A 13426-nucleotide genomic window follows, 5' to 3' on the forward strand; every position below is an offset into this window, starting at 1 on the left:
GAATTCTCTAGGGACACCTAGGTGGCTCAGTCAGTTAAGCGTCTGACTTCAGCCTAGGTCATGATCTTGTTCCCAAGTTTGAGCCCCACATCAGGCTCCTGGAGCCTGCTTCAAGATTCTGTGTCTCCCTCTCTCTTTCTGCCCCTCCCTCACTCGTGCTCTCTCTCTCTCTCAAAAGTAAATAAAACATTAAAAAAAAAAATTCTCCAAAGTAGGGGCACCTGAGGGGCTCAGTTGGTTAAGCATCTGACTTCAGCTCAGGTCATGATCTCGCAGTCCATGAGTTCCAGCCCCGCGTCGGGCTCTGTGCTGACAGCTTGGAGGCTGGAGCCTGCTTCAGAGTCTGTCCCCCTCTCTCTGGCCTTCCCTCACTCCCTGTATCTCAGAAATGAATAAATGTTAAAAAAAATTTTTTTAACAAAACTGCCAGTTATTAAAAATAAAACTGGAAACACTGAAACAAAGCTATTGTTAATTTCTACAACTTGACAGTTAATTAGAAATGAAGAGAAGTGTCATTGAAATTTCATTGTACAGATGGCAGCCTTATTTAATGTACACTAGCCTTTATAAAATGCATCTGTTTGGGGACACCTGGGTAGCTCAGTTGGTTAAGCATCCAACTCTTTTTTTTTTTTAATGTCTTTATTTTATTTTGAGAGAGAGGGAGTGGGGGAGGGGCAGAGAGAGAGGGAGACACAGATGTGAAACAGGCTCTAGGCTCTGAGCTGTTAGCACAGAGCCCAGTGCGGGGCTTGAACCCACAGACCGTGAGATCATGACCTGAACCGAAGTCAGACGTTTAACCGACTGAACCATCCAGGCGCCCCAAGCATCCAACTCTTAATCCCGGCTCACGTCATGATCTCATGGTTCGCGAGGTCGAGCTTCACATCAGGCTCTGCTGACACTGTGGGGCCTGCTTGGGATTCTCTCTCTCTCTCTCTCTCTCTCTCTCTCTCTCTCTCTGCTCCCTCCTGCTCGTGCATGCATACACACATGCTCTCTGTGTCTCTCAAAATAAACATTAAAAAAAAGAATGCATCTGCTTTATAAAGAAAACTGCTTTTATGCCTTTTCCAACTGCCTACAGCACAGTAAATCATAGATATATGCTGGTGTTGAATGCAAAAAATACTATTATTACACAAAAGTTTTATTAAATAAATTATTTTGAGTTACCATAATATTAAATTAGTCATGCCCTTAAAAATTGAAGATAATTTTCTAAACTTTTCGTTTCTTTAAGAAAAATTAGGTGCGCTTGGGTGGTTCAGTTAAACATCCGGCTCTTGCTCTCAGCTCAGGTCCTGCTCTCAGGGTCCAAGCCCCACAGTGGCAAGCATAACGCCTACTTAAAAAACAAAAAAATTGAACAGTTAGAATTGCTAAAGAGAACGCTTTCTCTGCTTTGTGGAAGAGAAAGGTGCATGATGGCCTCTGCGAACCTTGTGGATCTCCTCACCTCCCTCCCTCCCCGCCCCCAGCCTGACAGACAGCCCTGCCCTTAGTCCCTGTCAGTGGGGACCTGTGGCAGGAGCACAGCCGAATTGATCTGAGCCTTCGGTCGTCCTGGGGTCAGGGTCCAGAATTGGCTTTCTAGCCCACACTGGCCTGTCCCCTTGTCCCGCTTGTTCAGGCAGCTGCCTTGGTTCATTCATGCTGTACACTCTCACTAGCCCCAGCTGGCCGTGGAATACAGTTATCCCTAAAACTGTAGACAGTCTGGGGCGCCTGGTGGCTCAGTCAGTTGAGCGTCCGACTTCAGCTCAGGTCATGATCTCACGGTTCGTGGGTTCGAGCCCCACGTTGGGCTCTGTGCTGACAGCTAGCTCAGAGCCTGGAGCTTACTTCAGGTTCTGTATTTCTCTCTCTCTCTGACCCTCCCCTGCCCATGCTTTTCTCTCTCTCAGAAATAAAAACATTAAAAAATTTTTTTTAAGTAGACAGTTCAGTAGCACTTGGCTGACTTGGTCGATGGAGCATGCAAACTCTTGATCTTCATCTTGGAGTTGTGAGTTTGAGCCCTACATTGGGTGTGGAGATTACTTTTAAAAACTAATATATATATATTATATCCATATATATATGGATAGGAAATGAAACAGGCCTGTTAGCAAGAGAATGGAAAAGATTCTTTAGCACATAATTAGCAAAAATTAATTTCAAAGTATAGCCTACCTAGGGCTCTGGGCCTTTAAATTGGCTTCTATTGTTTTTATTATTATTAAACATGTCTAAAGAGCTTTTAGAGTACATATTTTAAAATTTGGTTCATTCTGTACAGACTTAATGAGCACCTAATTTTTAGTTTATTGTACACATAACATGGCAGTGGTGATGGAGAACAAGTTACAGCACTCCCCAGGCCTTGGAGGAGGCCCTTACTATCTCTCCCCACTCCTGCCCTGGGCAGGGACAGATAAAACACATAAAAAGCAAAAGCTAAGCCTGGCTCTAAAGCAGGTTGGATAGCACGTCCATAGATCAGAAACAGAACTGCTGACTGTCATTGGAAAGCTGTAGTGGCCTTGCTTGCTGGTCACACCCCTTGCAGTAGGAGGAGCCCAGGTTTCCAGCGGAAAGGATCCCGGACAGGATACCAGGAGCTGAGACTTTTAGAAAGATGTGGGCCCACGTAGGGAGAGGACACAGACACAGTGCACGATAAAAGGTGGAGCCAAACCACTCCCTGAGTGCGTGGCTCTGGCCGCCATATTCCCTGTGTCACCTCGCAGCAGGAGCCCTTAAACTGTCACTTTAAGAACAGGCTTTGGAGAGCTTGGTGAAGGCTGCCTCACAAGCGAGCCCTTCCTTTACCACTTGGAATCTAAATTTACTTGAGGTGAAGTGAATTTTATAGCATGGCCTGACAAGGAACCTAAGTATGTTCAGGGTATTCAAAATTAAATGAAGGAATAACTTCTGTTTTAAAAGAACCAAAAAAATCATGAAAACAAAGGCATACATAATGGAAGCATATGTAAAGACAGGCAGAAGTGAATAGTATCAAATGACTGGGGATGGGACAACTCTAGTTTAGATACAGTTGAAAAGAAAATTAAGTAATTGGAATAGACCAAAAAAATTAACTATAATGCATCAGAAAGACATAAATCTTTAAAAAAAAAAAAAAAAAAAAAACACCAGAGGGCTGATGGAAGATACAGAGTGTACGCACAAAGGCCTAACCAACCGCTGTGTGAAGTTGCCCCCTCCCTGTCCCTTTTCTGTTCATCGCGTTGTCCTGCACATCTCTGTCAAAACCTGTCACTAGCAAAATCACCACGTTTGTGTATTTGTTGGTTTGCGCTTTACAGAGTTTGTACAAGGTGCTGAGCTCTGTTTGGGGCACACGGTATCAAAACAGCCAGGAACGGGTACGATAAGGACCTTGCTGTCATGGGTCTTGTGTTCTAGCCTAGTCATCACTGTACCTCTGACACGTACACGGCTATCTGGCTCAAATTAGGCACTCAGCTTATTAAGTGAATGAATGAATCAACTAATTAATTTCTCAAAATATCTTCTGTGTGCCTTCATGGCCTTGATTATCTGCTACATCTGGCCAGCCTGACAGGGGAGAGACGGGGAGGAGATTCGAGAAATCCTCCCTCCCACACCATGCTCTTAGCGGTGACACACGGGAAATACTGGTGACCCCCATAGACCTGGAGATCACCTAAGGCGTGTCCTCTTGGTTTTCGATTCAGAATGAGACCAGCAATGTGAATGGTACTAATGCGTTACTTTTTCCTTTTCACTTTTCAGGCTGGAGTAAAAGGGACATTGGGAAGATTAGTTGGAATTTTTGAGGTAAGTCTGTTAAAATCTTTATGCAGTTGCTATCACGTTAGTAACCATGTATTATATACACACACATGCATATACATGTATCTACATGCATATATACATATGTATACATACATACATATCTTTGACCTACTCCGTTGGGCTACTCTAACAAAACTGAGTGGCTTACAAACAATAGAAATTGATTCCCCACAGTTCTGGAGGCTAGGAAGTCGCAAGATCAAGGCACCAGCAGCTTCAGTGTCTGGTGAGAACCACTTCCTGGTTCATAGTTACAGGTTCTCCGGCTCTCTGAAAGCAGGGTATTCGTATGAAACCATTTGTAAGTTGAAACGATAGGAAGTGAATAAGCAATTAATTTACATGCAAACTTTTTTTTTTTTTTTTAAGCATTACCAGAACCAAAACATAACCTCTCTCAGGCTTTTCTCATACCTCAGGACACATCTTGTTAACGGGTGCACAAAATGAGTCCAGGTAAAGCACGGATGCTCATAGCCTCAGTGCAAAGCCTCGGTGGCTTGATGAGGAAGTGCCGAGCGTAGCTCCCAGGGAAGGAGTTTGGGGTGCCGCTCTCCACGTTCCAGACGTGCGCTGCTGCTTCAGTGGCCCGCTGTAGCGTGAGTGCTAGTGGTTTTGCTTTTCACCTTTTTTTTTTTTCCCCAAAAAAATCCTCTTCGGATTTCTTTCAGTGAGCAAAGACAGGTGCTGATGTAGGTCTTCCGTAAAAGCGAAGTGGCGTGCCTAGGACTTTTGAAGAGCAGCATATACCTGTAGCTGTTTCTGTCCATGTTCTCACATGGCGAAAGAGGGAACGTTACTCACTGGGGTCTCTCTTATCAGGGGCCCAGCCCCATCCATGAGGGTCAGCCCTCCTCACCTGATCACCTCCTGTTGGGAATTAGGATCTCAACCTCCAGACAAATGGAATTATTTGTAAGTGCAGGCACACCTCAGAGGCCCTGCACGTTCCATTCCACACCACTGCAGCAAAGCAAGTACTGCGAGAAGGCAGGTCAGATGTTTCTTTGGTTTTTGTCAGTGCATAGGAAGGTTATATTCACACAGCACTGTAGTCTATGAAGTGTATATATACACTTACAATGTCTATATGAATGTATCTATATTAATTTAAAATACTTTATTGCTGGGGCACCTGGGTAGCTCAGTGGGTTAAACGTCTGGCTCTTAGTTTCGGCTCAGGTCATGATCTCACGGTTTGTGAGTTCAAGCCCCGCATCGGGCTTTGTACTGACAGCCCAAAGCCTGCTTTGGATTCTCTCTCTCTACCTCTCTCCCACTCACACACACACATGTGCTCTTTCTCAAATAAACTTTAAAAAAATCTTTTATTGCTAAAAAATGCTGACCACCTTGAGCTTTCATCAAGCTATAATCTTTCTGCTAGTAGGGGGTCTTGCCTCGATGTTGATGGCTGCTGACTGATCCAGGGTCATGGCTGCTGAGAGTTGGGACAGCTGTGGCAGTGCCTCAAAATAAGCTTGCTTCATCGGTTGGCTCTTCCTTTTGTGAACAATATCTCTGTAGCATGCAGTGCTCTTGGTTAGTGTTTTACCCAGAGGAGAACCGCTTTCAGAATTGGAGTCAGTCCTCCCAGACCCTGCCACTGCCTTAGCAACTACTTGTATGGAATATTCTGAATCTTCTGTTATCATTTCAACAGTCTGCATAGCATCTTCACCAGCACCTCAGGAAATCACTTTCTTTGCTCATCCATGAGAAGCAACCCCTCATCTGTTCAAGTTTGATATGAGCTGGGCACCTGGGTGGCTCAGTCAGTTAAGTGTCTGACTTCGGCTCAGGTCACAATCTCACAGTTCATGAGTTTGAACCCCACATCGGGCTCTGCACTGGTGGTGTGGAGCCTGCTTGGGATTCTCTCTCTCTCTCTGCCCTGTACCCACTTGTGCTCTCTTTCTCAAAATAAATAAATAAATGGGGCGCCTGAGTGGCTCAGTCAGTTAAGCATCTGAGTTCGACTTAGGTTGTAATCTCACAATTTGTGAGTTTGAGCCCCACATCAGGCTCTCTGCTGACAGCTCAGAGCCTGGAGCCTGCTTTGGATTCTGTGTCTTCCCCTCTCTGCCCCTCTCCTGCTCTCACTCTGTCTCTCTCTCAAAAATAAATAAATAGATAGAAAAATAAATAATAAAAATTTTAAATAAATAAAAGAAGATATTATAAATAAGCAAATCAACAAACTTAAAAGAAAAGTTTGACCATGAGCTTGCAGCAAGCTTGCAGCAAGAAGTCCCATCTTCAGGCTCCTTTCGGGTTCTAGTTCTCTTGCCGTGTCCACCATATCTTCAGTGTCTTCCTCCACTGAAGTCTTGAATCCCTTAAAGTCCTCCATGGGGGCTAGAGTCACCTTCTTCCAAACACCTGTTCATGCTGATATTTTGATCTTTTTCCATGAATTGCCACTGTCCTTAGTGGCATCTAGAATGGTGAATTCTTTCCGAAGGTTTCCAGTTTACTTTGCCCAGATCCCTAAGAGGAATCACTATCTATGGCAGCTCTGGCCTTATGAAATATATTTCTTAAATAGTAAGACTTGAAAGTTGAAATCACTCTTTGACCCATAAGCTGCGGGATGGATGTTGTGTTAGCAGGCGTGAAAACATTACTCTCGGTGTCCTTTTCCCTCAGAGGTCTTGGGTGACCAGGTGCACTGGCAATAAATGCAGTAATATTTTGGAAGGAACCGCTTTTTTTCTGAGCAGGAGGTCTCAACAGTGGGCTTAAGATATTCAGGAAACCGTGTTGGAAACAGATATACTGTCATTCAGTCTTTGTTCCATTTATACAACACAGGCAGAGTAGATTTAGCAGAACTTTGAAGGGCCCTAGGATTTTTGGTGTGGTCATTGGGCACCAGCTTCAACTTTGAATCACCAGCTGCCTGTAACCAGAGTCAGTGTGTCCTTTAAAGCTTCAAAGCCAGGCATTGACCTCTCTATAAAGAACTAGATGGCATCTTTCTCCAATAGAAGGTTGAAAATCTGTTGTTTAGTGTAGTTGCCTTCATGACTTATTTTAGCTGGAATCTTCTGGATAACGTGCTGCAGCTTCTACATCGGCACTTGCTGCTTGTCCTTGCACTGTTGTGGGATGGAGACGGCTTCTTTCCTTAAACTTCATCAACCAAGACTTTCTTCTGCAGCTTCCGCACCGCTCAGCCTTCATAGAATTGAGAGTTAGGGCCTGGACTGGGCTTTGACTTAAGGGAATGCTGTGGCTGGCTTGATCTTCTGGCCAGACCAGTCACACTTTCTTTATATCAGCAATAAGGCTGTGTGGCTTTCTTGTCATGTCTGTTCACTGGAGTAACGCTTTTAATTTCCTTCAAGAGCTTTTCCTTTGCGTCCATGACTTGGCTAACTGTTTGGCTCAAGTGGCTTAGCTTTCAGCCTTTTGTTGGCTTTCAACATGCCCTCCTCAGTGAGCGTGATCACTGCTAGCTTTTGATTTAAAGTGAGAGTAAGAGACATGCAATTCTTTCTCTCCCTTGAACATTTAGAGGCCACTGTAGGGTAACTGATTGGCCTAATCTTAATTTTGTTGTGTCTCAGGAAAAGGAAGACCCAAAGAGAGGGAGAATGACAGGGAGAGACCGGAAGGCCGGTCAGTGGAGCAGTCGGAGCACACACATTTGTCAATTAAGTTCACTGGCTTCTAGGAGTGTCATTTGTGGTGCCCCAAAGCAATTCCAGTAGTAACATGAAAAATTATTGATCACAGATCACCATAGGAAATATAATAATAATAATAATAATGAAAACGTTTGAAATACTGTGAGAATCACCAAAGGGGTAGGCAGGAAGTGAGCACTGTGGGGGAGATGGCGCCGATGGGCTTGCTTGGCGCAGCATTGCCAGAGACTTCAGGTCACAAAAAGCAGTAGTCGCGAAGCACTGCGTCATAGGGTGTCAGGAGGGCAGATACGTGTAGAGAAGACAGGAGAAAGAAGGTCGAGTCGCTACAGCAGAGACGGGAGGAACAAGGAAATAGGCAGGGGTAGAGGTTTGGAGGGAGGTGGAAGCAAGTGAGAAATCGGGAATAAAGACGAGCAAGGGTAGTAGCGGGGGAGACGCGCGCCGTCCTGAGCTTGCCTGCGCCGCCAGGACCCCGCCACCCACAGCCTCTTCTCCTCGTGTTTTCGCGAGTTCAGTTTACTTGGTGCCTTTTGCTTGAGAGATCACAAACTCCCTTCTCGCAGCATTCTCGTGAAGTGGTACTGAGGGGAAGGGGAAAGAAAAAAGAGATTAAAGCCTGGGCTTTACAAGCCCAGCCAAAGAGCACAACCTTAAGTGCGAGTGTGGCCTGTTCTAAATAGGCCCTCTGGCCCTATTCCCTGTAGGATTGATTGTAGGACGATTGAAAGTGAAAGGAATCCTTGTATGTGAGCTCTCAGGACATGTGGCTAAGAGTGTGTTTCACCTAAGTAATCTCCGCTCTCTAAGGGGAAGCTCTCCCTCTGTCCTTCTCTCTTTGCCCTTCAGAACCAGGAGAGGAAGCACAGAACATATGTCTATGTGCTCATTGTCACAGAAGTGCTGGAAGACTGGGAAGATTCCGTTAACATTGGTAAGTTGTCCCCAGATAGCCTCCACAGCGCTCCCCGCAACAGGCCCAGGCCCACGGGTCGTCACCCAGAACCAGATGCGAGCCTCATAAAAGGAGTAATAGAAGGCTGTGTTTGATGGAACAAGCATGTGCGTTTTGAACTCGTGAAAGTTAGTACTTTGAAACATTTAGAAGGAAGCTGACGTTGGGCACACGGTCAGCGGGTAGAAACATAGCATGTAAAAATAAGAAAAAACTGTTGCTGAAGTCAAACCGGACCCCCCTCAGCAGGTACCGGCCTTCCTTCGCAGTGCTAGGGCCACGGCTGGCCACGGAGCGCCCGCTGAGAGCGAGCCCCTGGTTGTTCCGTGCGATGCTGTTATTCGCGTGGTTGGAACAGCTGTTGGCTGGGGGGGGTGAGCCGCTCCCTGCAGAGTCCTTTTGTAGATGCGGGACGGCAGGAGTAGTTTCCAGCTCTACTCCGGTTACCCTCTGGGTGCACCTGCCTTTCCCCTAAGGAGCCGTTTTCTCTGATCTCTCAAATCCCTATTGGATGTATATCTTGTGAACTAAAAACATAGGTGATCTAATGGCTCATGGTTTAATCTTTTGCCGCTGAAGAAAAGTATGTTCTAGAAAAGTATAACATTAATTTAAAGCCTTCTGTTATAATTGGCTAATGGATAAAACTCACTTGCTGAAACTTCTCCCTTTGTTGTGTGTATGTGCTTTGCCACCATGCCCCCCACACTGCTGATCCGGGCATCTCATGGCCCTTCAGCTTTTAGCGGCTTTGTATCTGGTAAGGATGCAGCATGCTTAAGTAAATAAATTTTTCAAAAAAGTTATTAAAAATAGACTCCTTGACAGTCAGTGCTAGGGCTTAAAAAGGAGACCGAGAGGAGTGTGGCGTGGCCCTGTCCTCAGAGCACTCTGTCAGGCGGGAGTCACACACTTGTGATAGGAATTTTCAAGGTACCATTGCTCTATTAATATCCAACAAGCCTTTCACCTTGTACTACTTTGGAGAACTGAAATCATGAAATACGCTAAAATACGGAGGGCAGACCTACAAGCCTTCCTTCCGATGAACCTTTTTCAAGTGGAAATTGAGTTTTAAACGGACACCCCCGTGAAGGATAAGTGAGCTAGGGTACGTACACTCGGCTGATGGAATGTCACACAGCTGTTAAACATGTACTTGTGAAAGCTAACATACCACGGGACGGTGCTTGTGAATTGGTGTTGGTGAGTGAGGAAAGCAGGGTACAGACATACACACACAAATCAGAGCCACATTACATAAGGAATTTGAAATGAAAACAAAAACGAAGTACTGGCTTTCACCTACAGAATTGGCAGTGATGAAAGACAAGGTTAGCAGTGCTGACGGGTGGGGTGAGAACGGCATCCCAGGGCACACAGGTGGGACTGGGGCTCTGGCTGGTCTTTCTGGAAAGCAGTTTGGCCTTATAGATCATGAGGCCTTCAGAGTCCAGATGTTTTATTCTTACCATCTCAGTTCTAGACATCTTCCCCTGGGAGGTTAAAAGAAAAAAGAAACAGATAAAGGTTTTTTTTTTCCTAATTGTACCATGATTTATAATAACTAAAATTGCAGACAGTTGATGTCCAGTGATGGGGGTGTGGTTACATGAATGGCAGCACGTCCGTGCTGGATGTCACGATGTAGCGCAGCCATTCAATGTCATGTTCTTCGTAGCTTAGAAGAGCGCTAAGAGAAACAGCATGAAGTAAGAAAGGAAGTAATAACAACACTCATCATAAGCAAACTCTTACAGCGTGTACTGCGTGCCAGGTCTTGTTCAAATTGCTTACATGTTAATCCTCACAAGTGAGATGGGTGCAGTGTCCCTACAGATGAGGAAAGGGGGCACAGCTCAGTATCTAGTGCGGTAACATGCCCCAGACTGAGCGTTCATTTGAGCCAGGGATGTATGTGATGGGAGCCTGGCCCCTTCGCTCCTGCATCCGTGTTTCCAGCCACACACTCTTACCAGAGCATCTCGGGATTCAGAGCCTCTTACAGCATGATCCGTTACATTGTCCAGTGCAGTGCCGTTTTCCAGTGTGATGAAGGAGAAGCAAAGGCACTAAGGTGTTCACAGTTGTCATTTCTGGTTTATAATGTTACGGGTAATTTCCATATGCTTTGTACTTTCTTCCATTTTCCCAATTTTAAGCAGTCATCTTTTACTGTAAGAGAAAAACTAAAGGGTTTTAAAACTTAAATGGGGAGGAGGGGGAGAAAACACACCGAAACGTTAATAGTGATGGTGTTATTTTTTAAAAATATTTTGTAATATGTTGATACCTAACTCTTAAACAAAAATTTTAAATGAATATCTGATTACAAGGCAGCCATCCTAATAATTCTGGAAGCTGATGCTCATGTTGAGTTTTGCAGGAGACGGGGGGCACCGGCTGGGCTTCAGCGGGTACATGCAGGCCGAGCGAGGCCCAGAGGCCCAGGAATGCGGAGGAAACCACGAGCAGCAGCTCCCGTTTCGCACCATTACCATCAGCTCTGCACATGTCCCTCTGCACATGTCCGCGTTGCACATGGTCTCTCCTGCAGTTGACGTCTGCAGGGTTTGAGGCGTAGGAAGCAGGCTTGCATTGTTCTTGTAAGAAAAGAGAGGAAGGAAAACCAGCTTTGTCATGTCCCGTCTTAAAGTGTCGCTAACTGTTGTTTTCGTGTTTTCATCTGCATTTTCTCCAGAGTTAGAAGATCAGAAACCTTCCGTTGCTTCCCTTTTGTACTGATTTCTCTCTCTCTCTCTGCCTCCCCAGGAAGGAAGAGGGAATGGTTTAAAATAGAAGAGGCCATAAAAGTGCTGCAGTATCACAAACCGGTGCAGGCATCATATTTTGAAACGTTGAGGCAAGGCTACTCGGCCAACAACGGCACCCCGGTCGTGGCCACCACGTACTCGGTTTCTGCTCAGAGCTCGATGCCGGGCATCAGATGACTGAAGGCTTCGTGTGAGAGGAATGGAAATTGGAAACTAGACTGGAGTGCAGATCTTCCCTCCCTTGCTCTTTTCACCTCTCCTCACAGGCCTCCTCTTCGAATAAGGCATGATGGGCGGCAGAGAAAGGGTTTATTGATGATGTTGCTGTTTGGTGTTAAGTGATGGGCTTTTTCTTCTCTTTTTATGGAGGGGGGGGTGGGGTATGTAATTTGTAAGTACTTTGGTGCATGATCGGTCCCTCCCTTTTCACACCCCTACGATCTTCTAAGGAGACAAGACAGCCTTCCCTCTGCCTCGGATTGTGAAGTGTTCCTGTTCGTCTCATCCCAGCCCTGGCCAGACAGTTTTCTTTGATTTTTAATTTTTTTTTTTTATTAAAAGGATACCAATATGAGATGCCACCTTTCAAGAATTTGTCCTGTACTGTGCTGTTCAGTCCAGTAGGTTGGTCACTTCCGCCGCAGGATACATTTATCTACACATTATATACTGGGCATATAATATGTAAATAAATGACTTTTAGAAGAGGAATTTAACTGTTTAATTTTTCACGGTTTGGTCTTGTTTTTTTTAAATTCGGGGTGCTTCTGGAACGGAGCGCCTCAGAGTTAATTTTCCTTTTTGTTTTTGATGCTAGTGGCTAGGTAAGTTCCCCCTTCCCCAGTCACTGACTGTAGTTTTGTAGGGTACGGAGAGTTGTGCTACCTCCGTAGCACTCCTGGGACTCATGGCCTTCTCTTCTCAAAGCTGTGTTTCCATGCCAAGAAAGAAACAGGAAGAAACCTATTTTCTTTTTTATTACCGAGCCGGGAGCAAATGGGCTTAGCTCAGACCTGGAGAAACAATGATAGAAATTGAATTCCTCCCTACATGTTGACAATAGGGATTTGAACTGGATTTTTGGGATTACTTTCTAAAAAACTGGAGCATCGAGCCTTGTTTCTATCCTGCCGGTTGGAACGTTCTCCATAATGCTACTTCTTGCCGGCAGTGGCCTCTCTCCTTGCGCATACATGCCTTACACCATGCTGACCCGGATACTGTCCTTGTGCTGAAGCATCCGGCTGTCCTTGGCAGGCGCCAGTGTATAGTCCCGTCCCCGTCCTGGGTAACCACGTTAAGTTCCTGAAAAGTACGCAGGAGGAAAATTTAGGCGTTGGCTTATCTTTGTAACGTTACAGCACTGGGAACCACACCACGAAGCATGCACAGAAATATCAAATCTGTCTCCCACTGGGGTGCAGAAGGGCCATCTTCTGCTGCAAAGTTGTGTGGGAGAATGCTCCGTCATTTTCTAGAACAGCCACATCACGCGTTGTCTCCGCGCAGCTGTCGTGTTGGTCTTTGATTCAGGGTTCATGCTGGCTTCGTTTGCTGGTTGTGCTGTTTCACTGGGATGTGAGCAGATAAGGATCTTGAGATCGAGGGCTGGGCCTGGGAGTGGGGACGCTGATCAGTCCCTGGACAGGAGTCGTTGCTGTACTCGTAGTGGCATCTCCTTTGTCAAAACGTAGCCAAGATGTGAAATTAAAATCGTAGTTCTCTTTATTTGAAAATGCTAATAAATTCTCAGACATTGAAAAGTTTTGCTCTTCCCTCCCACCGAAAGAGATGGATATACCTGGTAGGCCTGTGTCATTTTGGGGGACATCTTTCTGTGAACTTGAAACTTTGCTGTCTGTTCTCAGTTTGCATCTTTTCTCCCCGTCTTTTCTTACCAATCTGACAAGTAGTGCCCACAGTTTCCTTAGGATACTGTCCTGCCCCTGGGAAAGGAATGGCCCTGGGGCAGGGTCCCCGTGGATAGAAACAGCAGGGGATTGGAGTCTGAATACCAACTCGCTGTTCACGTGTCCTACCCAGCACCGAACGGACTGCTGCTTGTTGCCTGATGGACAGCATTCTAAGTTTCTGTCCAAAGAAATAAAGGAGGAAGTGAATTAAAAGTCAACTAAAGCACTGAGTGGAATCCAAAAACACATTCTTCCAACTAAATTCTGCCTTTAGATTATGGATTGAAAGTACTTCGC

At 45.5% G+C, this 13426-nt stretch overlaps 1 protein-coding gene across 1 annotated transcript in view; it reads left to right on the forward strand.

Moving 5' to 3' along the window:
* Positions 1 to 11927, forward strand: part of NUDT3 (nudix hydrolase 3) — a 105422-nt gene extending 93495 nt beyond the window's left edge. Inside the window, exons 3-5 of the mRNA XM_077754746.1 lie at positions 3772 to 3816; positions 8337 to 8421; positions 11215 to 11927. Coding sequence (XP_077610872.1) covers positions 3772 to 3816; positions 8337 to 8421; positions 11215 to 11393 — 309 coding nt within the window. The 3' untranslated portion in view covers positions 11394 to 11927. The remainder of the gene's footprint in view (positions 1 to 3771; positions 3817 to 8336; positions 8422 to 11214) is intronic.
* The last annotated feature ends 1499 nt before the right edge of the window (positions 11928 to 13426 follow it).

This window comes from Crocuta crocuta, unplaced genomic scaffold (genome assembly GCF_008692635.1).
Source record: "Crocuta crocuta isolate KB4526 unplaced genomic scaffold, BGI_CrCroc_1.0 scaffold132, whole genome shotgun sequence".
Lineage (NCBI taxonomy): Eukaryota > Metazoa > Chordata > Mammalia > Carnivora > Hyaenidae > Crocuta > Crocuta crocuta.